This window comes from Mobula hypostoma, chromosome 1, assembly GCF_963921235.1.
Source record: "Mobula hypostoma chromosome 1, sMobHyp1.1, whole genome shotgun sequence".
Classification (NCBI taxonomy): domain Eukaryota; kingdom Metazoa; phylum Chordata; class Chondrichthyes; order Myliobatiformes; family Myliobatidae; genus Mobula; species Mobula hypostoma.
In genome coordinates this window covers 244,707,527-244,734,864 of record NC_086097.1, presented here as the reverse complement: position 1 = coordinate 244,734,864, position 27,338 = coordinate 244,707,527, and the positions used below count along the sequence as shown (strand labels likewise).

The 27,338-nt window shown below is 42.2% G+C and overlaps 1 protein-coding gene across 28 annotated transcripts in view; it reads right to left on the bottom strand.

The window, feature by feature from the left end:
* clasp2 (cytoplasmic linker associated protein 2) overlaps window positions 1-27,338 on the bottom strand; it is a 354,796-nt gene that overhangs the window by 262,672 nt on the left and 64,786 nt on the right. For all 28 annotated transcript variants that reach the window (XM_063066415.1, XM_063066422.1, XM_063066446.1 and 25 more), the window contains exons 6-7: window positions 23,864-23,961; window positions 15,512-15,582 (exon numbers count right to left, since the gene is read on the bottom strand). In XM_063066415.1, coding sequence (XP_062922485.1) covers window positions 15,512-15,582; window positions 23,864-23,961 — 169 coding nt within the window. The remainder of the gene's footprint in view (window positions 1-15,511; window positions 15,583-23,863; window positions 23,962-27,338) is intronic.

Genomic DNA, 27,338 nt, shown 5'->3' with positions numbered 1-27,338 from the left:
AAAGTATAAAGTGTGTTTTGGCTTTGGCTAAGGCAAGGACCCCTGTTGTCCAGCTTAGGAATACGAGTCCCCAATCAGGATTGTGGGATGAGAGAGAGCATTCTACAAAGCTGTAGGGAAGAGTTTTCTGAAGGACAGTAGCGTGGTTCGGGATCTTTTAGCGGGAGCTGGGGTGCAGGACAGAAGGGCAGATACTACAGGATGCCATTGGAAGGACAGTCCCATTTGAAAGAAGTGCTTTGTGCAAATGAATGGTTGCAGGGAGGAAGGGCAGTACAAGAGACAGAGACAGACTTCGAGGGGAGTTCGAAAATGTGGTGGGTGTTTTCACACAGACCATGGCCCCGGAGTATGAGCAAGAGATACATGCCTGAATACTCCAGTGTGAGCTCCAATGATTATGTGCACATTGGACAGGTTTAATTGTAATGGGCCCTCTTCTTTTTTCCTATTAACTGTTCGATAAATCAGAAATTGGTAAATACAAATTCTTTACAATTTTATGCAGTGTACAATTATTTCCTGCCGAACAATAATTGTGTAAGGGGAGTTTCTACACAGCATTCATTTAAATCAAGGTTTATTTAATCAGAACATCATAACATTCCAATTTGGTTGAACCCCAAATCATACCGACCCTAGACATATTTTGTTTGTGAAAGGTGGCCTTTTCACTGGTGAGTCATGCGGCTGTTAGCTGAGTTAGCTAACGAGCCAAGTTTGCATACAAGCCTGGAGAGAGAGTTACATTTTGTGGGGATTTTGTCTGGAGATTTCTTTAAAACCATAAGACACAGGAGCAGAATTAGGCCATTCAGTCTGTTGAGTCTGCTCTGCCATTCCGTCGTGGCTGATCTCGGATCCCACTCAACCCCATACACCTGCCTTCTCGCCATATCCTTTGAAACAATCAAGTTCTGCCTTAAATATCCCATGGATTTGGCTTCCACTGCAGCCTGTGGCAGAGCATTCCACAGATTCACTACTCTCTGACTAAAGTAATTCCTCTTTACCTCTGTTCCAAAAGGTTGCTCCTCAATTTTGAAGCTGTGCCCTCTAGGCCTGGATACCCCATCATAGGAAACATCCTCTCCACATCCACCCCATCTAGTTCTTTCAACATTTGGCAGGTTTCAATGAGATCCAGTGCCACCTCCCCCCCCACCACCCCCCCCCCACCAACATCCTGCTAAATTCCGGTATGTACAGCCCCAAAGCTGCCAAACACTCCTGCTAACCCCTTCATTCTCAGAATCATCCTCGTGAACCTCTTTTGGACTCTTTCCGATGACAACACATCCTTTCTGAGATATGGGGCCCAAAACGTTGACAATACTCCAAGAGTGGCCTGACCAGTTTCTTATGAAACCTCAGCATTATCTCCTTGCTTTTATATTCTATTACCCTTAAAGTAAATGCCAGCATTGCATTTGCCTTTTTCACCACAGACTCAACCTGTAAATTAACCTTCTGGAGTCTTGCACAAGGACTCCCAAGTCTCTCTGCACATCTGACGTTTGAACCTTCTCCCCATTTAGATAATAATCTGCACTATTGTTTCTTTTATCAGAATGCATTATTGTACATTTTCCAACACTGTTTGTCAGTGATTTGGATAATGGAATTGATGGCTTTGTGACCAAGTTTGCAGATGATATGAAGATAGGTGGAGGGGTAGGGTGTGCTGAGGAAACAATGCGATTGCAGCACGACTTAAACAAATTGGAAACATGGGCAAAAAAGTGGCAGATAGAATACAATGTGAAAAGTAGCGGTCCCAATACTGACCCCTTAAGAACACCACTAGTCACTGGCAGCCAACCAGAAAAGGGCCCCCTTATTCCCACTCTCTGCCTCCTGCCCGTCAGCCACTCCTCCATCATGCCAGCATCTTTCCTGTAATGCCAAAAGAATTTTAACTTGTTTTAGCAATCTCATGTATGGCACCTTATCAAATGCTTTCTGAAAATCCAAGTAAATGACATCCACTGCCTCTCCTTTGTGTACCGTTTGTTACTTCCTCAAAGAACTCCAACAGATTTGTCAGGCAAGATTTCTCTTTACAGAAACCATGCTGACATTGACTTACTTTATCATTAGTCTCTAAGTACCCCAAAACTTCATCCTTAACAACAGACTCCAACACTTTCCCAACCACTGAAGTTAGACTAACTGGCATATAATTTGCTTTCTTTCGCCTTCCTCCCTTCTTAAAGAGTGGAGTGACATTTGTTTTTTGAATGCTGTTTCAGGATTGATTAAGTGGTTTAAATTAGTGTCGGGGAAAGTGATTAAGGTACCTTATTCTGGAAGCCACAGGGATAAAGTGTTGGTGATATTCAAAGAGGTTATCTACTAATAATGCTTGCATTCTGAGCAGGGTGGAAGTCCAAATTCCCAACGAACTGCTGTGGAGAGTGCCAAGTTGTGTAAGAGCATTGGGAATGTTATGCTGATTGAATGGCGCTTTGATCAATCACCTGGTAAGGATGTCGTGTTAGTCCAGATCAGCAGTGACGTAACTGAAGTTGCACTGCCTTGACAGGCAGGGCTACAGGCAGTCCATATTTTTAGACAAGGATGGCATGTAGCTGAGGGTGAAGACTTTAAAGACAAGTTGTTCTCATTTCTGCGGAAATGAGAGGAAAGAGTTGTCGGATGTGAAAGGTCCTTCAATGGTTGATGGAAATTCTGAGTTGGTTTCGGCTATTACTTCACTGGTTGATAAATGCCAAAGTTATCGTAGGCGGGGGGTGTTCTCTGGTGTCAAGCCCACACCCAATGAGAAAGAAGAATATGATTCTCCTCGATCGAGGAAGTTGACATTAAAGTCATTCAACTTTGGTGATTCACCGATACCCAAGGAATGGAAAAGGAGATTAACTGAGAAGATATTGGAATGCAAAGGTGCCTTTTGAGTTTGATGTTCATTGTTCCAAGGGTATGTGCCACACTATCACAATGACAGAAGACACACATTTCTGAGAGAGGTCTCACCAGTTAGCACCAGCAGAGGTTGAAGGTGTTCAGCAGCACCTGCTTAAACTGAAATGAAGCTAAGTTCAGTCATGGAGCAGGGGGGGCCACAACCACCAGGAGGTATGAGTGATAGACATGGGGGAGGCCTCCTCTAGAAGATCAGAAGTTCACAAGAAATGCCTAAGGCTGAAGAAGCTGATAATGAGACAAGGAGGTCAGACAGTCAGAAAACCCCCAGATAGGCTCGAATATAATACACCGGGGAAAACAGAAGGTTGCACCCATCCCAAAAGTGCGATGTGTTACTTCCATTTACAAAAGAATTGGGGGGGGGCCCTGAAATCAAGAAAATTATTTGAATACTATGTCATTAATAATGGTTTAATGAATTCCAAAGTCATGAGGACATGACTATTTTTGGTGGGGGGAGAGTGGCTATGCTGTGAGGTAGTTTATATTACAAGCCGACCTTCTATAATCCGGCACCATTGGGACCTGAGGAGTGCCGGATTAGTGAAAATGCCAAATTACAGAAGGATCACATTAAGCAATAGCTAACCGCCTGATCATATCTTTAAAATATCAAAGGATTCAAAGGTTCATTTAATGTCAGAGAAATGTATACAATATACATCTTGAAATGCTTTTTCTTTGCAACCATCTACGAAAACAGAGGAGTGCCCCAAAGAATGAACAACAGTTAAATGTTAGAACCCCTAAATTCCCCTCCATCCCGCGCATAAAGCAGCAGTGAGCAACAATCCCCCCTCCCAACCGGCAAAAAATAAAGCACACCCTCTACCAGCGTGAACTAAGCGATAGCAAAGACACAGATTTGTAGTTAACTGCCCCCCCCACCCCCCACCCGGGGATTTGGCGCTGGGCTCTTCCCTCTTCACTCACAGTTACTGAGAGAATCCTCGTTAGTTTCTTTTCCTCTGCTTAGTAATATGCTTAAATTCAGCAGGTGACCACATCTGATCTGAGGTCGTAGGCAGAAGAGAATGGAATGCCAGCCGGGCGACGCCTGAGGGCAGTGTGTAACTGCCGGCAGGCAGGCGAGAAAGCGGACCGACCCAGCGCGCGCCAGCTCCCCCGCCACTGGTGGGTGCAGCTCACGCAAATGATATTAATAAATGCAGGAAAACAACCAGGAATCGCCTGTCTGTACTTACAGGAGCGTGCCAACACGTGACCAGATCTAGCGCAACCAAAACAATGCACAGCAGATTGGTAAAGTGGCCTGAAAATTTGAAATCAGTGCGGATTATCAACGGAACTGGATTACAGGTAGTCGGATTAGAGAAGGTTGACCTGTAGCACTTTTCTGTAAAAGCAGTGTGCCATGCTGGAAAGCATGCTTTAGCTTTGGTTAAAAGGACACACGTTATCCAGCTTAGGAGCCAATCAGGACTGTGGGATGCGAAAGAAGGTTCTCGAGAGTGGTGGGGAAAAGTTTTCTGAAGGACAGTAGTCTGGTTTGGGGTCTTTTGATGGAAGCTGCAGAGCAGGACAGAAGGGAAAATGCCGCAAGATGCTGTTGGAAGGACAAAAATGCTTTATGCAGATGAATGACTCCAAGGAGGAAGGGTGATACACAGCTTTCGCTCAAATCAAGATTTCTTAAATTGGAATATCACGAAGTTTTTGTTTGGTTGAATCCCAAATCATAAATAGTTAAATTAAATAAGTACTGCAAAAACTTAAAAAAAAATACTGAGCTACAGAACTTTTGCTACTTAGGAAGCTGGGTGACATCAGAAGGCAGGTGCGACATGGACATCAAAAGAAGAATAGTGATGGCAAAAGACACCTTTACGAAAATGAACAGTATACTGACCAGGCATGACAACCTGCCTCAGAGTACTGAAATGTTATGTTTATCCAGTTATGTTATATGGCTCAGAATGTTGGACAATATCTAGTAACATAAGGCAACGAATTGTAGCAGCAGAGATGTGGCTTTTGAGGAGGATGCAAAGAATATCATGGACGAAACGAATATCTAACGAGGATGTCATGAACAGAGCAAACACAAAAAGAGAAATGATGTATAAGATCATGAAAAGGCAATGTAACTTCATTGGACATGTGATTAGGAAAGAGGAGTAATTATGTGTACTTGAATGCATGGTAATTATGGGAAAGATTGAAGGGAAGAAAGCAAGAGGAAGACAAAGACAAATGATGATGGAGACAGCAGCCAGAGAACTGGAAATGAATACCAATGAATTGATCCACTTGACCTGAAACAGGAGTGTGTGGGCCATGGAAGTCAAAGCTCAAACTGGGCTTGGCACCTGATGATAATGATGATGAGGTAGTGGTCATGGGTTCAATGTCCATTCAGAAATCGGATGGCTGAGGGGAAGAAGCTGTTCCTGAAACTTTGTGTGTGCTTTCAGGCTCCTGTACCTCCTTCCTGATGGTAGCATTGAGAAGAGAGCATGTCCTGGGTGATGGGGGTACTTACTTATGGATGCCACCTTTTTGAGGCACCGCTTTTTACAGATGTCCTGGATACTGCAGAGGTTAGTGCCCATGATCCAGCTGACTAAGTTTACAACTCTGTGGCTTACTTTGATCCCTTGTAGTAGCACCAGCATCCCCCTCCCAAACCAGAAGGTGATGCAACCAGTTAGAATGCTTTCCACAGTACATTTGTAGAAACTTACAAGTGCCTTCGGTGATATACCAAATCTCTTCAAACTCCGAATGAAATAGAGCCACTGTCGTGCCTTCGTTGTAGCTGCATCGGTTGGCTGGGCCAAGGATAGATCGTCAAAGACACTGACGCTCAGGAACTTGAAATTGCTCACTCTTTCCACATCTTATCCCTCTATCATATGAGGACTGGTGTCTGTTCCCTCGTCTTATCCTCTCTGAAGTCCACAATCAGTTATTTGCTCTTGTATTCCTGACTTCACACAGTTCAAGTTCTAACTTCTCGACTCACATTCAAGATGCTGGACTATCAGGGTCTCTGAACATTGAGAAATCAGGAGTTCTTTCAGGTATTCATTGGTTTGGAGAGGTTTAGCCAGCATACATACAGATGAATTGCCCATGAACAGTGACTGCAAATGATGTTCCAATATCTGATGTTAAGCCCTTCAACAAAACAGTGAAGATTCAGAATGTTGACGAAAAAAATAACAGGCCAAGACACAAAAATCCTCAATTGCCCTATGTCTACACATAGTCATGTCTCAGTTAATGCCTAATTATTTCTATTTGCATTGAAAGTTCACCAAACTAATTTATATTAAGGATTGATTAAGTGTTTCTCTTTTTTTTAAAATAGAAAGGCTGCTTGAACCACAGAGGTGGGGGGGGGGCAGTGCAGGAAAAGAAATGAAAGCAGCTAGCATGCCACTGAAAACAATGAGGTTGAAGGCCATAGCAGACTTAACACTCCACACCCCAGATCATAAGAGTACGGTAAATTGGAGGCCTGAGAAAAACACGCAGGCTAATTTGTCTGAATCAGATATGCTAATACCAGAGGATAAACAGACACCCAGTGGAGACTATCAAAGCTTGACAACTAGTCCTACATCATCAGTGCTATCCCATGCTGTGAAAATCTCATCCATTGTCCTCTTGATGGAAGGAATACACAATGCAATTCAGAGAGCAGTTCTTTAGTTACTGACAGGTGTTAGTTGAGAACCATGAAGACAACTATGCCTGTGGCAAATAGGAAGGATATATCTCTGTAGTTAGCAGTCTTACTGATTTTTCTTAATATTGGTTATTACTACACATTTTCTGAAAATAAGCCTTCCTCTTCACAGATGCACATGATGAGAATGTGAATTTGTAACTAAGGCTACTTATTGATTTGTCTCTTTCCTTTCAGCCAATTTCGCAGCCAAGTCAATAAACAATTTGATCGACGGACTTCCAACATTGGCTAACAGTTCATTCTGAAGGACTGATACAGATAGGTACATAGGAGATTTCCATTATTTGGAGAGTCCAGAACCATGATGGCCTTTGTGCTGAACCTGCAACATGCTCAACCATAGAAGATAGTAGATGCCAAGTGATTAAATATATTCAAGGTGGTAGATGCATTCTTTATGCCAAAGAAATCAAACTACGATACAAAGACAGGTGGGGTTGTTGACAGTGTGAAAGGTAATCTTAGGCTGCAGAGAGATATCAATATGTTGGTTAAATGGACCAAAAAAATGACAGATGGAGTTCATTCCAGACAAATATCAGGAAACAGATTTTTGGAGTTCTAATAACACCATGAATGGTTGGGTGTTTGGGAGTACTGAGGAACAGAAGGAGGTGGAGGACAATCTCAGACGGTGACAAAGAGGTGTAAAGGAGTGAGATAGACAGACTGGTTGAATGGTGTAGCAATAATCAGCTTGCACTCAATATCAGTAAGACCAAGGAATTAATCCCGGGTTTAAGGGGGAAGTTAAGGGAACATACATCAGTCTTCATCAAGGGGTCAGCAGTGGAAAGAGTGAGCAGTTTCATGTTCTTGGATATCAATGTCTCAGAGGATCTACCCCGGGCCTAACATGCTGATGTACATATGTGAATGACTATACTTCACTAACAGTGTGAGATTTGGAATGTTACAGATGTACAGTGCCATGGAGAGCATTCTGACTAGTTGCACAACCACCTGGTACGGAGACTCCAATGCACAGAATCAGAAAAAGCTGCAGAGGGTTGAAAACACAGCCAGCTCTATCATGGGCACTAGCTTCCCTACCATCGAGGATATCTTCAAAAGGCAGTGACTCAAGATTGCTGCATCCTTCACCATCCAGGTAATGCCATCTTCTCGCTACTACCATCAAGGTGGTGGTACGGAAGCCTGAAGACCATCAGATTTCCAAACTATCAATGAACATCACCTCATTATTTTGCACTTTTTTAATATATTTCCAATTGCATCTAGAAGTCGTCTTTATGTATTGCACTACTGCCACAAAACAACAAATTTCATGACGGATGTCAGTGAAAATACAGCTGATTCTGACAAGTCCAAAGATCTGTACAGGCAGCAAAACAGCAAATAATGTGGCAGAACAGCATAGGAAAACTGTCAACAAGTCAGGGAACAAAATACAGGAATACAGAAGTTTTGCTCCAATTTTACAGAAGCAATGGTCAGATCTCAGCTGGAATTATATATAAACTGAAGTAACTGCTGCTATTACTAAGGAGCTGCTTGGGAAACTGAAAGGTCTGAAAGTAGATATATCACCTGGACCAGATGGTGTACATCCCAGGGTTCTGAAAGAGGTGGCTGAAGAGATTGTGGAGGTATTAGTAATGATCTTTCAACAATCACTAGATTCTGGAATGGATTTGGAAGACTTGAAAATGGCAAAGACCACTCCACTCTTTAAGAGGGGGAGGCAGAAGAAAGGAAATTTACATTTATTTAAATCTTACCTCCATCCCACAACGTGAGGGAGTAGAACACTGACTGTTTGGCAGGAGACAAAGAGTGGTAACAACGGCTGCCGGTGACTACTGGTGTTCTGCAGATTGTGGTGTTGGGACAGTTTCTTTTTACCTTGTATGTCATTGATTTGGATGATGGAATTGATGGCTTTGTAGCCAAGTTTGCAAACAATACAAAGATAGACGAGGAGCAGGTAGTTCTGCGAGGGTACAAAAGGACTTAGATTAAGGGCAAAGAAATGGCAGATGGAATATAGGGTCGGGAAGTGTATGGTCAAGCATTTTTGTTCAAGGAATAAAAGCATAGACTATTCTCTAAACGGGAGGCAAAAAAAGGGACTTGGGAGTACTTCCTAAAGGGTCATTTGCGGTATGAGTCGGAGGTAAGGAAGGCAAATGCAATGTTAGCCTTCATTTCGAGAGGACTGGAATGTAAAAGCAAAGATGCAGTGCTGCGGCTTCATGAGGCATTGCCGAGGCCTCACTTGGAGTATTATGAGCAGCTTTGAGCCTCTTATTTAAGAAACCATGTGCTGTCATTAGAGGGGGTTCAGAGATGGTTTGCGAGAATGATTCCGGGAATGAAATGCTAATCATAGGAGAAGCGATTGATGGCTCTGGGCTTTACTCACTGGAATTTAAACCCATCTCATTTAAACCTAATCAATTTTGAAAGGCCTTGATACAGTGGATGTGGAGAGGATGTTCCCTATAGTGCATGAGTCTAGGACCAGAGAGCACAGAGTCAGAATAGAGGGATGTCCATTTAGAACAAAAATAAGGAGGAATACAAGTAGGGTAGACAAGGGAGATGCAGTGGATCTGGTGTACTTGGATTTTCAGAAGGCCTTTGACAAGGTGCCATTTATGAGGCTGCTTAGCAAGATAAGAGCCCATGGAATTACAGAGGAGGGAGTAGCATGGGTGGAGCATTAGCTGATCAGCAGAAAACAGAATGGGAATAAAGGGATCCTATTCTGGATGGCTGCCGGTTACCAGTGGAGTTCCACAGGGGTCGGTGTTGGGACCGCTGCTTTCTACGATGTACGTCAATGATTTGGGCTATGGGATGAGTGGATTTGTGGCTAAATTTTCCAATGATACAAAGATAGGTGGAGGAGTGGGTAGTGTTGAGGAAACAGAGAGCCTGCGGAGAGACTTAGGTAGTTTAGGTGAATGGGCAAAGTGGCAAATGAACTACAATGTTGGGAAGTGTATGGTCATGCAGTTTGGTGGAAGAAATAACGGGCAGACTATTATTTAGATAGGGAAGAGAATTCAAAATGCAGAGATGCAAAGGGACTTGGGAGTCTTTGTGCTGGATACCCAAAATGTTAACCTCCAGGTTGAGTCAGTGGTGAGCAAGGGAAATGGAATGTTGGCATTCATTTCTAGAGGTATAGAATATAAGAGCCGGGATGTGATGTTGAGGCTCTATAAGGCACTTATGAGACCACACTTGGAGTATTGTGTGCAGTTTTGGGCTCCTTATTTTAGAAAGGATATATTGACATTGGACAGGGTTCAGAGAAGATTCACGAGAATGATTCCAGGAATGAAAGGGTTACTGTATGAGGAACGTCTGTCAGCTCTTGAGCTGTATTCTCTGGAGTTCAGGAGAATGAGAGGGGACTCACTGAAACATTCCAAGTGTTAAAAGGCCTGAACAGATTAGATATGGCAAAGTTATTTCCCCATGGTCGGGGAGTCCAGGACAAGGGGGCACGACTTCAGGATTGAAGGACTTCCATTTAGAAAAGAGATGTGAAGAAATTACTTTAGTCAGAGGGTGGTAAATTTGTGGAGTTTGTTGCCACGAGCAGCTGTGGAGGCCAAGTCATTGGGTGCATTTAAGGCAGAGATAGATAGGTTCTTGATTAGCCAGGGCATCAAAGGGTATGGGGTAAAAGCAGGGTAGTGGGGATGGTGGAAGAATTGGATCAGCCCATGAGTGAATGGTGGAGCAGACTCAATGGGCCGAATGGCCTACTTTAGTTCCTATATCTTATGGAATTTCTTTAGACAGAGGGTGGTGAATTTGTGGAATTAGTTACCACATGTGACTATGGAGGTCAGGTCACTGAGTATATGTAGAGTTTAATAGGTTCTTAGTAGGTCAGGGCACGGAAGGCACAGGAAGAAGGCAAGAAAATGGAGTTGAGAGGGAAATGGATCAGCCATGGGGAAATGGCACATCAGACTCAGCAGAAAACCTGTCCCAATATCTGACGTAGATAAAACTTGAGGGCACAGAACTGAGGGAAAGGGAGAAGAAATTCAGAGGAGATACAAGAAGGATTTTCTTCACTCAGGGGGTGGTAATCACATGGAATGCATTACCTGATCGAGTGGCTGAAGAGGGGTTAGTGACGGCACTGAAGTGCCTACATGAGCGTTCGAATCACAAAGGCACAGAATATTCTGGGTCAAGAGTCACATAGTCGTACAGCACGGAAAAAGGCCCATCACCTCAACCTGTCCATACCAACGAAGCCTTTCTAAGCTAGTCCTAGTTACCCATGTTTGATCTATATTCCTCTCAACCTTTCCTATCTATTACCTGTACAAATATCTTTTAAGTGTTGTTATTGTACCTGCCTCAGCCACTTCCTCCAGCAATTCTTTCCAGTTACGGACTGCCCTTCAGGTGAAAAAGGTTGGCACCCAGATTCTGGTGAAATTTTTCAACTCTCACCTTAAAACCTATGCCCTCTAGTTCTTGATTCACCACCTCTACAAGAATACCCATCAGTCTGTTATACTCCAAGGAAGGAAGTCCAATCCTGCCCAACCTCTCCCTACAATCCAGTCCCTCGAGTCCTGGCAACATCCTCATAAATCTTTACTGCACTCTTTTTGGATTAATGGCATCATTCTTACAGCAGGGTGGCTAAAACTAAAGGTAATACTGCAAGTGCAGCCTCATCAACATCTTGTACAACTGCAGTATGACATTCCAACTTCCATATTCAATGCTCTGATCAGTATGCAAACACCTTTCTTCACCACCCTCTCTACCTGTGGCACTACCTTCCAGGGAATCATGTGCTTGTACTCTTAAATCCTAAATCTTTCCCATACAATCCCTATCAGTGGAGTGAGAACCTGAGCCTGGCCTGATTTGGCACAGGACTGGAAAAGCCATTCTCCACCGCCACTTTAGAAAATCAGAATTGGGTTTAATATCACTGCCATATGTTGTGAAATATGTTGTCTTGCAGCAGCAGTGTATTGCAATTTGTTATAAAAACTAAATTACAGTAAATATATTTAATTTATTAAAATAAAACATTAAATAAATCGTGCAAAAAGATAAAAGTAGCGAGGTAGTTTGGGTTGGTTCATTGTCCGTTCAGAAATTTAATGAGAGTGGGGAAGAAGTTGTTCCTAATATGTTGAGTGGTTCCTATACCACCTCCTTGATAGTAGCAGTGAGAAGAATGCATGCCCTGGGTGATGGGGCCCTTAATAATAGATGCCAACTTTGAGGCATCACCTTTGAAGATATCCCGAGTTTGCAACTTTCGGCAGCTTTTTCTGATCCTGTCCATCCACGCAAATTTGGCTTGCTGTTAGACTCTATTATGAAACTAATAATAAATCCAGTCTTCTGCACAGACAGTCAATGCACAAAGGTTGGGAGTTAATGCAGGGCATTGACATAACTGTGGTCACTGTAAGGCCTGGGGTCCACTGCCATTCCTATCTAGTGGCTCAGTTGTCTTTACCAGAAATTTCAAGCTTATTAAGGTCGTCCTTGTTCTTTGCTCATCTTTATCATACTTGCTCTGAAAGTAATTTCTGTTGTCTCTCCTCTCCCACCTCTCCAGCTGCCCCAGATTATAACCAAGACAGAACAGAATGAATTATGGCTATTCAGGACACACTGGGACAAGTACATTTTGACAATTAAACAGCTGCCCCATTTAGCTCAAGTTTCCTGGAAATAGTTTTAAAAAGACAAACTACCGTTTAACTGAGTAACAAATTATGTATTTAAACAAAGTACAGATTGGTACACTGCCAATACTGCTGCAGTATTACAAAACTATGCATTGGTTCCTAATAGTTATTGATGGAGGAATTAATCTGGTGTGTGCTGCTGTAATCTTTTGATTGTAAATGAACAGATCAACACCAATACCCAGTGCAGATATTGGGCTGTCTTTATAGCCTTCCTGCATGATGTCAAAAATCACTGCTTTTTAAATTGGCATTGGCCAGCCCATATGAATAACATAGTACAAGCATATGCAACAGACACTATTTAAAAATTGTTCACTGTAAATACAGTATGTCTAACAACCACACAAGTGCACACGACTGATGCCAGTTAGAAACTGTTACATCCACCAAATCTTCATTTTCATTGTAGCATTCAACATGATTGTCAATACCTTTAAATTCTTCGTAGTTCCTAAATTGCTGTAGTGAAATTGTTTCATTTTCACTCCCGTCCGTTTCTCGCATTTCCAAGCCTGAGTGCTTGAAACCGCAGAGAACAAACCAGTTCTGAATTGTCTTCCTGCTTAGTTCTGGCCAACTATCTTTAAATACAAAGACATGTAACTGACACTATTTAAAAGCTGTTCACTCCAAGTATGGTAGAGTGTCCAATGGCCACACACAAGCATGCAACTGACACTATTTAGAAACTGTTCAGCAACAGTCTCATGTCCCAATTAAGCAGCATGGTATCCCAAATAAAGAGGTTATTTTCTCAATTCATTTTTGTTCTTTAAGAATTGCTCTAACTAAGCGAATAACTGATGGCCCAAGTAACTGGAATCCATCGTATTTTTTTCTCTCTCAGAAATGCAAGTAGCTGCTACAAGTTTATTACACTTGAATCTTAAAGTGCAACAAAATGTTACAAACTTAGGCATAATGAAGTTCCATTGGAATATCAATACACAGTCCATTTAAGTATATACTTGGACATGTTCTATTTAGTATACTGGTCGCCAACCGGTCAATCATGATCGACCAGTCCATCTTTGAGACTTTCCCAGTAGATCCCAAAAAAAATGAAAAATAAATACACAAGTCCTGTTGTAATGTGAGCATTATAAAAATAAGTAATACTAATTAGGATAATGGTAATACAGCAATACTTCCACTGCTGAAAGCTGTTTGTAAAGAGAGATTGTTTCCGGGTTGCGGGGTTTTAGTTCCGTTCTTTCTGCCCAGTGTGCCTGTGTGTAGCTCCCCCGCCATGCACCGTGGTAGAAAAGACTGGAAGTAAAACCCTGCAACCCGGAAATACTATCACAATTAGTATTACTTATTTTTATAATGCTCACATTACAACACCTTTAATTCTATGTTTCATTATTTAATTTTATTTCAACACAAAAAATAAATGAATAAAAATTGACAGTTGCACTCAGTGTGATGACTGGGGCTGAATACTTTCTGCTAGTTCCCTGAAATTTGGCTCATAACTGCAGACAGCCAGTTTGAGACAGTCTGTGAGGTGTCTGTCAGTAAGTAGGGTTGCCAACTGTCCCGTATTAGCCGGGACATCTGGTATATTGGGCTAAGTTGGTTTGTCCCATACACGACCACCCTTGTCTTGTATTTCCCCCACTAAGGTAGAGCATTCCTATGAAACCGTTCATAAGCCAAAATAGCATAAAGCAAAGAAGCAATTACCATCAATTTATATGGGAAAAATTTTTTGAGTGTTCCCAGACCCAAAAAATAACCTACCAAATCATACCAAATCACACATAAAACCTAAAACAACACCAACATATAGTAAAAGCAGGAATGATATGATAAATACAGAGCCTATATAAAGTAGAAATAATGTATGTACAGTGTAGTTTCACTTAACAGAATCGGGAAGATTAAGCCAAAACCGATTTGTAGGAAAAAAATCAGCACGTACACACATGCGCACACAGGTGCCCGAGCAGGGCTTCATGGTCATGGTAGTCTTTCTTGGGGTAAACACAAGTGTCCTGTATTTGACTGCTTCTTTTGTCTCTGATTTGGGAGTGAGAAAGTTGGCAACCCTATCAGTAAGACAGCTCCTGTACTGATTTCTTAATTTTCATCTGTTGCAGCACAGCGCCCTCCCAAACCTCCTGACAGACTGAATATTTGAATGGACAGTTTCCTTTGTTAGACTGTATGTTGAATCTGCCACGTTTTTCAGGCGTTTTGTATTGGTAAACTGTTACTGAGACACTAGTATAAGTTTCAGAGGTACTTGAGGTACTGACAACCACTGTTTTTTGTTTCCCAATTCTTTTACATTTGGGGAAATGTTGGAATTTAAAGGGGGAGAAGTGTTGTAATGTGAACACTATAAAGATAAGTTAATACCAATTAGGATAATGGTAATATAGCAATATTCCCGCTACGGAAAGCTGTTTGTAAACAGAGGTTGTTTCCAGGGTTGTGGGGTTTTACTTCCGGTCTTTTCTGCGCATGTATAAGCCCCTCCGCCGCATTGGTTTTGCCGTCCTAGATAAAGTTGATCCTTTGGACATGAAGTTGTCGAGTGGTCCTTTTTCAAAGTAGAAGTTACTACAAAAGATATGAAGTATTGTAATATTCTTAAAGAAAGACAGCTATGGCCTGTTTGATATGCCAGTTACAGTGTTTTCTTGGTTGAATTAATTTGAAAGTTCGGCAAAAGCATTTTATGTAATTCAAATACAATTAGCCTAAATAAAAGGCCTCAAGTTGGAAGCACAATCTGAGTTGTTTTTTCTCTAAACGATTTAGTGGGTAGATCTTGCCTTTCACTAAGGCTGAGGTAGGGGATCTTGGGCTTAAAAAGGTTGGCGACCACTAATTTAGTACATGAAGTTTTCTGAAAATACACGTAGCAGGAATTTAAATGGAACTAAGGATCAAGTAAATTAATTTTATAGTTCAAAGTTCACAGAACACTGTTATATGAACTAACCACCACTTTGCTCTTAATGGTCACCTAATAACAAATGTAAATAAATATTGACAAATGAAGCTCGATGAAATGAAATTATCTAATACACTCAATTTATTGGTATTGATACGCTGGTGTTGCACTCAGAAGCCTTAAAATAATTAATGCATGCATTTAGTCGAAACTTACCATGGCCAGAACTCAAAACCATGTTTCCAGATTCTAGTACATCATCAAATTTTCCAAACAGTATCTGTAAACTGAAAATTTAAATCACATTAATGTGCATCACAAAATAATTCTCAATGTCTAATAGAAGACTCTCACACAGCAAACTAATCAGCTGCAGTGCAGCAATAAATGAGCCATGTCAGTTTTGTAATTTGTGAGTAATAACTAAGTAACCGTACCCACTACTCGAATGTAGCGAATGTTTTCCTTACAGCACTTGCATCATATCAAACTGCAGAAACACAAAACGTTCTGGTTTGGATCAGCTACCAAACAAGGCCAGAATAGACTCCAAAGAACCGTCAGGGCTGTGGAAAGGATTATTGGTGTGAAGCTGCCCTCGATCCAGGACTTATATGCATCTACAGTCAGGAAGCGAGCAAGCAGCATCATTGTAGACCCATCACACCCTGGACATCACCTGTTCCAACTCCTTCCTTCTGGTAGGCGCTTTAGATCACTGTATGCCAGGACAAATAGGTACAAGAACAGTTTCTTTCCGTATGCCATCAGTCTTACGAACACTTGAATTTTAGTCTATTATAAACCAAGTCCATCTGTACATACACAGGTATACCTCATTGTATATAGTTCACGATTATTTGCACTATTGTTTTGTTTGCTTTTTGATTTTGTACAGCGAGAGCTCAGGGAAACCGGCATCAAGTTCCCTGTATGTGTCCACATACTTGGCGATAATAAAGGATTCTGATTCTGATTCTGAATAGTATGCATGGGATTTCATTGCAAACCCATTTAACGTATGATTTCTCAAGTTTAAGTGGGTCCTTTATTCAATTTTCAGAATTGTGGTTCCCTGACTTCTCAATATCTAATTCATTTCCTATTTGCACGTCTATGTGATCTTTCCTTGTTTGCAGTGCTCAATATTAACTATAGTAGCCAATACCTTAAAAAAAAATCACCAATTACAATAATCAGTTCAAATCATGTCAACAGTTCTGAAAAATTTAACCCTTGAACTCATTCGTACAATATGGATGGATTTTCACTCTCCACACAAACCTCCTCAACTGGAGCTGTAGTACAATGTGCAATTCTGGTCACCCTGTGATAATACCTTAAGACCATAACCATACAACATGGGAGCAGAATTAAGCAGCTCAGCCGATCAAGTTTGCTCCACTATTCCATCATGGCTAAATTATTATCCCTCTCAATCCCATTCTCCTGCTTTCTCCTTGTAGCCTTTGATGCCCTTACTAATCAAGAGCCTGTCAGCCTCTGCTTTCAATATACCTGATGACTTGGCCTCCACACCCATTTGTGGCAATGAATTCTACACACTCTCCACTGTCTGACTGAAGAAATTTGCCTCCTCTCAGTTCTAAAGGGGCATGCTTCTACTCTGACGCTGTGTCCTCAGGTCCTAGATTCCCCACTATAGGAAACATCCTCTGCACTTTTAGTCCATCTTGGTCTTTCAATATTCGATGGGGTTCAATGAGAATTGCACCCCCACACCAAACAAATTCCTCTAAACTTCACTGAGTACAGGCCCAGAGTCATCAAATGCTCCTCATACATCATCCCTTTTATTCCCGGGTCATTCACAAGAACCTCCTCTGGACTCTACTCAATGACAGGGACCCAAAACTGATCATAATACTCCAAATACGGTCTGACCAACGCTTTATAAATACTCAGCATTACATTTTTGCTTTTATAAGGATCTGACAGTGCTCCAGAGGGTGCAGAAGAGGTTCATCAGGATATTACCTGTGATGGAGCAGTTCGGTGATGTGGAGACAGGAGAAGCTGGGTCTGCTCTCCCTGGAGCAGAGGGGGCACAATTAGGGTACATACAATTATAAGGGGCATTGATTAGCTAGACAGCAAGAAATCTATCCACTTACCTGAGGTCAATTAAATTAGAGGGTATCAATTTAGTGCAAGGATGAAGAAAATTCAGAGGAATCTTTTTGAGCCAGAGTGGTGAGTACCTGGAATACATTGCCTGAAAGGTTTAAAAAGACCACCATATCCAGCGGGCAGTGGAGTGAGAAGCAGCAGAGTGATAAGGCTTTGGCTCAACGGGCTTAGGTGGTAATGGGTCGAGGCGAGGTAGGTTTACCGGTGTTATTTATGGAAAGAAGGAAGTATGTGTGTGAGGCCAGTTTTCTGTGCTCGGTGTCAGATGTGGGAGGTCCTGGAGTCTCCCAGCCTCCCGGACAGCCATATCTGCACCAGGTGTGTCCAGCTGCAGTTCCTAAGGGACTGAGTTAAGGAACTGCAGATGCAGTTCAAAGACTTTTGCCTAGTCAGGGAGAGCCAGGAGGTGATAGAGAGGAATTATAGGCATGAAGTCACACCAGGGCCACGGGAGACAGACAAGTGAGTCACAGTCAGGAGGGGGAAGGAGGAAAGAGTCAGGTACAAGACAGTACCCCTGTGCTTGTACCCCTTAACAATAAGTACACCTGTTTGAGTACTTTTGGGGGGGCCCCTACAGTGGCTGTGCCTCTGGCACAGAGTCTGGCCCTGTGGCTCAGCAGGGTAGGGAAAGGGAGAGGATGGCAGCAGTGATAGGGGACTCTATAATTAGGGGGTCAGACAGGCGATTCTGTGGACACAGGAAAGAAACTCAGATAGTAGTTTGACTCCCAGGTGCCAGTATCCAGGATGTTTCAGATCGCGTCCAAGATATTCTGCAGTGGGAGGGAGAACAGCCAGAGGTCGTGGTACATATTGGTACCAATGAAATAGGTAGGAAAAGGGAAGAGGTCCTGAAAAAAGACTACACGGTGTTAGGAAGGAAGTTGAGAAGCAGGACAGCAAAGGCAGTAATCTTGGGATTACTATCTGTGCCATGCGGCAGTGAGAATAGGAATAGAATGAGGTGGAGGATAAATGCGTGGCTGAGGGACCGGAACAGGAGGCAGGGATTCAGATTTCTGGATCATTGGGACCTCTTTTGGGGCAGGTGTGACCTGTACAAAAAGGACAGGTTGCACTTGAATCCCAGGGGACCAATATCCTGGCAGGGAGGTTTGCTAAGGCTACTGGGGAGAGTTTAAACCAGAATTGTTGGGGGGTGGGAACCGAACTGAAGAGACTGGGGAAGAGGAGGTTGGCTCACAAATAGAGAAAGCTTGTAGACAGTGCGAGAGGGAGGATAGGCAGGTGATAGAGAAGGGACGCGCTCAGACCAAAGGGTTGAGATGCATCTATTTTAACGTAAGGAGTGTTGTGAACAAAGCGGATGAGCTTAGAGCGTGGATCAGTACTTTGAGCTATGATGTGGTGGCCATTACAGAGACTTGGATGACTCAGGGACAGGAATGGTTACTTCACGTGCCAGGTCTTAGATGTTTCAGAAAGGATAGGGAGGGAGGCAAAAGAGGTGGGAACGTGGTACTGTTGATCAGAGATGGTGTCAAGGCGGCAGAAACGGTGGACGCCATGGAGGGATTGTCTACAGAGTCTCTGTGCGAACAGGAAGGGGTCAATAACTTAACTGGGTGTTTTTTATAGGCCGCCCAATAGTAACAGGGATATCGAGGAGCAGATAGGGAAACAGATCCTGGAAAGGTGTAAAAACAACAGAGTTGTCGTGATGCGAGATTTTAATTTCCCAAATATCGATTGGCATCTCCCTAGAACAAGGGGTTTAGATGAGGTGGAGTTTGTTAGGTGTGTTCAGGAAGGTTTCTTGACACAATATGTAGATAAGCCTACAAGAGGAGAGGCTGTACTTGATTTGGTATTGGGAAATGAACCTGGTCAGGTCTCAGATCTCTCAGTGGGAGAACATCTTGGAGATAGTGATAATAATTCTATTTCCTTTACAATAGCATTGGAGAGAGATAGGAACAGACAAGTTAGAAAAGCATTTAATTGGAGCAAGGGGAATTATGAAGCTATCAGGCAGGAAAGTGGAAGCTTAAATTGGGAACAGATGTTCTCAGGGAAGAGTACGGAAGAAATGTGGCAAATGTTCAAGGGATATTTGTGTGGAGTTCTGCATAAATACGTTCCAATGAGACAGGGAAGTTATGGTAGGGTACAGGAACCGCGCTGTACAAAGGCTGTAATAAATCTAGTCAAGAGGAAAAGCTTACAAAAGTTTCAGAGAGCTCAGTAATGTTGGAGATCTAGAAGATTATAAGGCTAATAGGGAGGAGCGTAAGAAGGAAATTAAGAGGGACAGAAGGGGCCATGAGAAGGCCTTGGTGGACAGGATTAAGGAAAACCCCAAGGCATTCTACAAGTATGTGAAGACCAAGAGGATAAGACGTGAAAGAATAGGACCTATCAAGTGTGACAGTGGGAAAGTATGTATGGAACCAGAGGAAATAGCAGCGGTACTTAATGAATACTTTACTTCGGTATTTACTATGGAAAAGGATCTTGGTGTTTGTAGTGATGACTTGCAGCAGACTGAAAAGCTTGAGCCTGTAGATAGAACATAGAACAGTACAGCACAGTACAGGCCCTTCAGCCCACAATGTTGTGCCGACCCTTAAACGCTGCCTCCCATATAACCTCCCACCTTAAATTCCTCCATATACCTGTCTAGTAGTCTCTTAAATTTCACAAGTGTATCTGCCTCCACCGCTGACTCAGGCAGTGCATTCCACACACCAACCACTCTCTGAGTAAAAACCTTCCTCTAATATCCCCCTTGAACTTCCCACCCCTTACCTTAAAGCCATGTCCTCTTGTATTAAGCAGTGGTGCTCTGGGGAAGAGGCGCTGACTGACTGATTGAATTTTTTGAGGATGTGACAAAACACATTGGTGAAGGAAGAGCAGTAGATGTAGTGTATATGGATTTCAGCAAGGCATTTGATAAGGTACCCCATGCAAGGCTTATTGTGAAAGTAAGGAGGCATGGGATCCAAGGGGACATTGCTTTGTGGATCCAGAACTGGCTTGCCCACAAAAGGCAAAGAGTGGTTGTAGACGGGTCATATTCTGCATGGAGGTCAGTCACCAGTGGAATGCCTCAGGGATCTGTTCTGGGACCCTTAATCTTTGTGATTTTTATAAATGACCTGGATGAGAAACTGGAGGGATGGGTTAGTAAGTTTGCTGATGACACAAAGGTTGGAGGTGTTATGGATAGTGTGGATGGCTGTCAGAGGTTACAGTGGGACATTGATAGGATGCAAAACTGGGCTGAGAAGTGGCAGATGGAGTTCAACCACGGTAAGTGTGAAGTGGTTCATTTTGGTCGGTCAAAGATGATGGCAGAATGTAGTATTACTGGTAAGACTCTTGGCAGTGTGGAGGATCAGAGGGATCTTGGGGTCCGAGTCCATAGGATGCTCAAAGCAGCTGCGCAGGTTGACTCTGTGGTTAAGAAGGCGTACGGTGTATTGGCCTTCATCAATTGTGGGATTGAGTTTAGGAGCCGAGAGGTAATGTTGCAGCTATATAGAACCCTGGTCAGACCCCACTTGGAGTACCGTGCTCAGTTCTGGTCACCTCACTACAGGAAGGATGTGAAAACCATTGAAAGGGGGCAGAGGAGATTTACAAGGATGTTGCCTGGTTTGGGGAGCATGCCTTTTGAGAATAGGTTGAGTGGCTCGGCCTTTTCTCCTTGGAGCGACGGAGGATGAGAGGTGACCTGATAGAGGTGTATAAGATGATGAGAGACATTGATCGCGTGGATAGTCAGAGGCTTTTTCGCAGGGCTGAAATGGTTGCCACAAGAGGACACAGGTTTAAGGTGCTGGGGAGTAGGTACAGAGATGTCAGGGGTAAGTTTTTTACTCAGAGAGTGGTGAGTGTGTGGAATGGGCTGCCGGCGACGGTGGTGGAGGCGGATATGATAGGGTCTTTTAAAAGACTTTTGGATTGGTACATGGAGCTTAGAAAAGTAGAGGGCTATGGGTAAGCCTAGTAATTTCTAAGGTAGGGACATGTTCGGCACAATTTTGTGGGCCAAAGGGCCTGTATTGTGCTGTAGGTTTTCTATGCAACTATGGTCAAAGGTGAATCACTGATAACATTTAGGTAATATTCAGATGAACATCTGAAATACCACCTCAAGGGTGGGAGATGTGATTAATGCAGAAGGTACTCATTGATTGCCTGGGCAATGTTAAGCCAAATGACATGCTTCGATGCTTCCTTTTAAATTTTTTCCCTCACGCATCAAATCTGCGTCAACTAGTTTTGGAACCCACTCACCTGGAGAAAAAGACTGATCATTCACTTCATCTATGCTCCTCATGATTTTATACACCTCTATAAGGAAACTCCTCAGCCTCCAACTCTCCAGGCAAAAACCAAGCCTATCCGGCTTCTTCAGACAACTCAGGCCCTCACCTGTTCCTTACATCATTCAATATATTCTACTCACTTCCATTAACCACACATTTCTAAACAGCAAATAAAACACTGGAGTTATACTGTTATCCAATCATCTTTAAATTACAAGTCTCCCTATCCATCTGCAAAATTTCAAGGAGGTAACTGATCGCCGCCACTTTTAGGAAAATTATGAATATTGTTGTCAGCCACCCCTGCACCCAATAAAACCCCATCCTTGCCGCTTGCCCCCATGCCCTCGACCTCACCCTCGCCGTTAGCCCCCCCATGCCCTCAGCTCTGTCCTCTCCAACCTCTGCACTGTCCTCATCCCTGGCCTCTCCGTCATCTACAATGCTCTTACTGAGCTGAGTAGCTTTTTTTACAATCTCATTTGTCTCTCCTGAATAATCCTTACCATCCCTCCCATAAAAGGGAAACAGATGAATATTTTTGACAAAGACATGGCCTCATCACTATTGCATTGTGATAAGGCCACATGAGGGTCAATTACCTCGCGATTCCCTCACCAAAACATTACTATTGAAAGATCAAAGTGGAAGGCAAAGTGTCGGCAGGTGCTGACATTGTGGAGATACTGGAAATCTTGAGCAATACCCAAAATGCTGGATGAACCCAGCAAGTCAGGCAACAGCTGTGGAGGAGAATATATAAATGAGGAGTGTTGGCCTGGAACACGATTGCTTATTCCCTTCCGTAAATGTTGCCTGACTTGCTGAATTCCTCCAGCATTTTGTGTGTTGCAAAATATCATGGTGTTGTTTTACCACAAAAAAAATCTCAAAACACCCTCAGATTCCTCTCCTCAGTTAATAATTCATGGTCTTCTATCATGAAGATCAAGACATGAGAAAATAAGAAATTTCAGGGACAAGGTTATTAGCCCATTTGTGTAGGCTCATCCATCCAATACGATCATGCACAAACCACACATTTCATGATTGCCTCAATATTCCAAAATCTATCAATCCCCATCTTGTATGTACTCATTACCAAAGCCTCCAGACCTCTCATGAGATAGAGAACTCTCAAGAGTTATCACCCTCTGGGTAATCTCTCTTATCTCAGGTCTGAACAGCTGATCCCTCATTTCATTTCTGACTTGAACTAGCAGAAAGACTGTCCCTGTATCTACTGGGTCAGGCAGTCAGATTTAGTCACTAAGATCAGCTCTCCTTCTGAACCTGACTATACCTGAGGACTTCATCTGTATTCGTATGCTTATAACATTATAAGAGAAACAGATATGGTTAAATAGTCTGATTTTTTTTTGTCTACTTAACCTTCATAACCTTCAGCTTAGTAGAACTATCAAAGAGGGTTGTGATTGAAGTTAAGAGGAAGTCGTATTAAAAGGGAAAGGTGGTGAAAGTTTTATTTATGCAGAGATGGTTCATATCTGGAATTTGCTATCAGAGCTGGTGTTGGAGTCAGGTACAATTACTATGTTTATGAAACATTTAGAAAGGCACTTAAATAAGTAGGGCATAGAATAGTATGGGCCCCATGGGGTAAGTTGGGATCAGTGTACATGGGCAGAAAGGCTGACATGGCCAAGGTTGGAGAAAGGGCAGAGCTTTAAGGCAGAAGTTTGTTTTCAGCCAGTGCACCTTAACAAATACTTCTGAAGGGCACTGACATGAACTATTTTAACCTTCTATTATGGTGTATTTATATTTTTACGCATTAGGGGCTTGAAAATTAGGTACATCAATCAGCCCTTTGTCCTCAATCTTGCAATAAAATTGTGGTTTATTCATTCTAGGCCTCAACACCACCTTCCTGCTCTTCCCCCACACATCTTCACTCCACTGTGTTTTAAAATGTCTGTAAAAGGCCAACCTGAATATATTCGGTGATTTCATCACCATAATTCTCTCAGGCAGAGAATTTCAAAGATTCATAGACCTTAGAGGTGGGCTGATTTATGTAATGTATGACAATAAAAAAACTGATGAACATGCAATATATCAAATAATTGACCTTCAAGTCACTGAAAAATCTTACCGTGCTTGTGGAACTCCTTTTCTGCAAAGGTCAGCTCGGACTCTCTCTCCAACATGTCGATAAATCTCCACCATTGTATTCATGGCTGTATCTCTTACCTGTGGATACGATGAACAAACTTTAACAGTGGGAAGTAGGAATAAGCTTTCAGGGGTAAGGGCTGGACAAAAATGTTTGAGGAAAACCTATGGCCAGTGAACCAAAGTTTATGAAGAGGAAGATTAAACAAGCTGTAAGTCACTACTTAATCTAAATGATCCAAGCAATGGGGATGGGAAGTGAACACAAATGAAGAGATCGTTGCTTGGTTGGGATGAGAAATAGCTTGATACAATAATGCCTGTTTCAGGTGCGCATTTGGGAAGAGCATTTGAGAAAATTAAACCAACATGTTCCAAAAGAATCAGAATCAGGTTTATTATCACTGGCATGTGACGTGAAGTATGTTAACTTAGCAGCAGCAGTTCAATGCAATACATAATCAGAGAATACATAATCAAGACAGAGAAAAAAATAATAGTAAATAAAAGACATGTGGCACGTGGCCCAGGCGTTGGACTAGCGATCTGAAGGTCGTGAGTTCGAGCCCCAACCGAGGCAGCATGTTGTGTCCTTGAGCAAGGCACTTAACCACACACTGCTCCAGTCCACCCAGCTGAAAATAGGTACCGGCAAAAATGCTAGGGGTTAACCTTGCGATAGACTGGCATCCTATCCCGGGGGCGGGGGGGCGGGGAGTCTCGTACTCTCAGTTGCTTCACGCCACGGAAACCGGCATAAGCATCGGCCTGATGAGCCTATAAGGCTTGGGACAAACTTTAACTAAAAAACATAATAATAATAATAATAATAATAATAATAATAAATAAACAAGTAAATCAATTATGTATAATATTTTTAAAAACATGCAAAAACAGAAATATGTATCTAAAAAAAGTGAGATAGTGTCCAAAGCTTCAATGTCCATTTAGGAAACAGATGGTAGAGAGGAAGAAGCTGTTCCTGAATCGCTGAGTGTGTGCCTTCAGGCTTCTGTACCTCCCACTTGATGGTAACAGTGAGAAAAGGGCATGCCCTGGGTGCTGGAGGTCCTTAATAATGGACGCTACATTAATGAGACATCACTCCCTAAAGATTAATGCAACCAAATCTCTGTCAGGTCACAACCAAAACAACCACAAACAAAACCTGCACTCCAGTTGCTCACTGGAACCTTCTCAGGAGAAGATGTCGGCCAGTTCTGTGGAGCAAGCTAACATGTGAAGTTAAAAAAAATCTTTTAAGAATGATTACACCTATTCTTTCAGGCCAGCTATCATGAAATGTACAAAAAGAAGAATGTCCGATTTAGAAACAGTTAGAAATGTGCAACAAAAAACTGGATGAATACCAAATGTTAAAATGTTCTCAAGTCTAACTACTGCTGGACCCTAGCACTTCTGATCCAAGATTCTTCAGAAGAATGAGGCATAAAACTTGTTGCTTACAACCATTTATTGGTAAAAGAACAAAATGAGAAAGGAAAGAGAAAGAATGAAAGACAAAGAGCCTAGTGGTAAGGGGAAAGAACAGAGAGGAAGAACCCAGTCCAACATGGTCTGGTCCTCTTATACCAGATTGCTGACAAAACGCATTCCATTCAATTCCATTGCTTGAATTAAACAACAAACAGAAAAACTAAAAAAAACAGAAGTACAAAGTTAAACTTTAAGAAAAATAACAATTACAGAGTCTATTCCAACACCCTAATTAAACCAGTAAAAAACAGCAAAAAATGTACCAAAACATTATTGGCTCCAAGTTCTCGATACTGATAATGTTTTATAATGGTATAATTTTCATATATGACTGGAAGAAATCTATAGTAACTATGAAGTGCTGGGTGAGATCATTCACACACTATACTTTTTTTTATTATTCAAGGAATGTGGGCTTCACAGGCTGAGCTAGCATTTAATTGCCTGCCTTTGAGAATGTGATGGTTAAAGCCCAATCCGCATAGATGACTAAAATGGGACAATTAGAAGGATGATTTCTAGTTAACATCAAGCCAAGTACAGGAAGTTGCAAAGGGTAGAAAAATTGAAGGCAAAGAAAGAGGTAAAACTGAACAGCAGACAAAAAAAGAGATTAAAATGTTCTGCAGAGTTTCTATATTCAATAGAAAAATGATTGTTAGATACCAAACAGAAACGCACACCATGAAGGAGAGGTCATGGATGGTTTACTAGATGAGCACTTTACATGAAGGAAAATACTGCTAGAGTCTATCTAAAGAAAGATGCAGTCAAAATCCTGGAAGGCCTAGAAACTGTCATCGGAATCAGGGGACACATTCAATTCAAACATGCAAAAGAATTAAAGAAGCAAACTGCAGAAACTCTGAACATAATCCAAACACCTTTCGATGCAAGGTGGAGTCTAAAGACTGGAAAATTGCAGATATTAGGTCCTCGTCAAAAAAGAATGTAAGATGCCAAGAGTTCATAAGTTCTTGGTCAAAGCACATCTGCAGTACTGAGAGCTGTTTTGGGCCCCTTAGCTAAAAAAGAACATGTAGGTATTGGTAAAGGTCCAAAGGTGGTTTACAAGAATGATCCCAAGGATTCAAGAGTTAAGGTATGAGGACAGCTTGATGGCTCTGGGCTGAAACTCACTGGAGTTTAGAAGAATGGCGGGGGGGGGGGCGGAGGATCTCATTGAAATCTACTGAATATTTACAGGCGTTGAAAGAGTGGAGGTGTTTCCAATAGAGGGAAAGTTTACAACCAGAGGGCACAACCTCAGATTAGGTCATTCCTTTAGAAATGAGATGAGAAGGAATTCTTTAGGGTGGTGAATCTGCGGAATTGATTGCCACGGAAGGCTGTAGAGGCCAAGTCATTGGATATATTTAAAGCAAAGGTTGACAGGTTCTTGATTGGTAAAGGCAACAAAGGTTACGAGAGAAGGTAAGAAAGAGAATGCAGTTGAGAGGGAAAATAAATCACCATGATCGAATGGCAGAGAAGACTTAATGGACCAAATAGCCTAACTCTGCTCCTACGTCTTATGGTCTTATTAAACCAGTAACTGGAATGCCACAGAGGGGCAATCAGACTGGAAGTATATAAAGTTTTGAGGCATAGATAGTATAGACACTCTTTTCCCAGGGTGGAGATCACAAATATTAGGGAGGATAGGTATAAGGTGAAAGTGAGATTATAAAAAGGAGATGTGCAAGTCAGTTTTTTTTTTAAAAAGTATACGTATTTGTAGTTGCCTGATAAGTGCTGCCAAGGTAAGATAGAACAGTAATGCTCAAGAGGTATTTGAAAAGATACAAGAGGAAGGGTGGAGGTATACAGACAATCTGCAGGGAGATGGGAATTAGATTGTTACTTCGGATCATTCGGGAGGCAGAGGCAGAAATAAACAGGAGTTACAGGGAGATAGTCACCCCTAAGAGTCAGGAGACAGGTAGCTGGGTGACCAT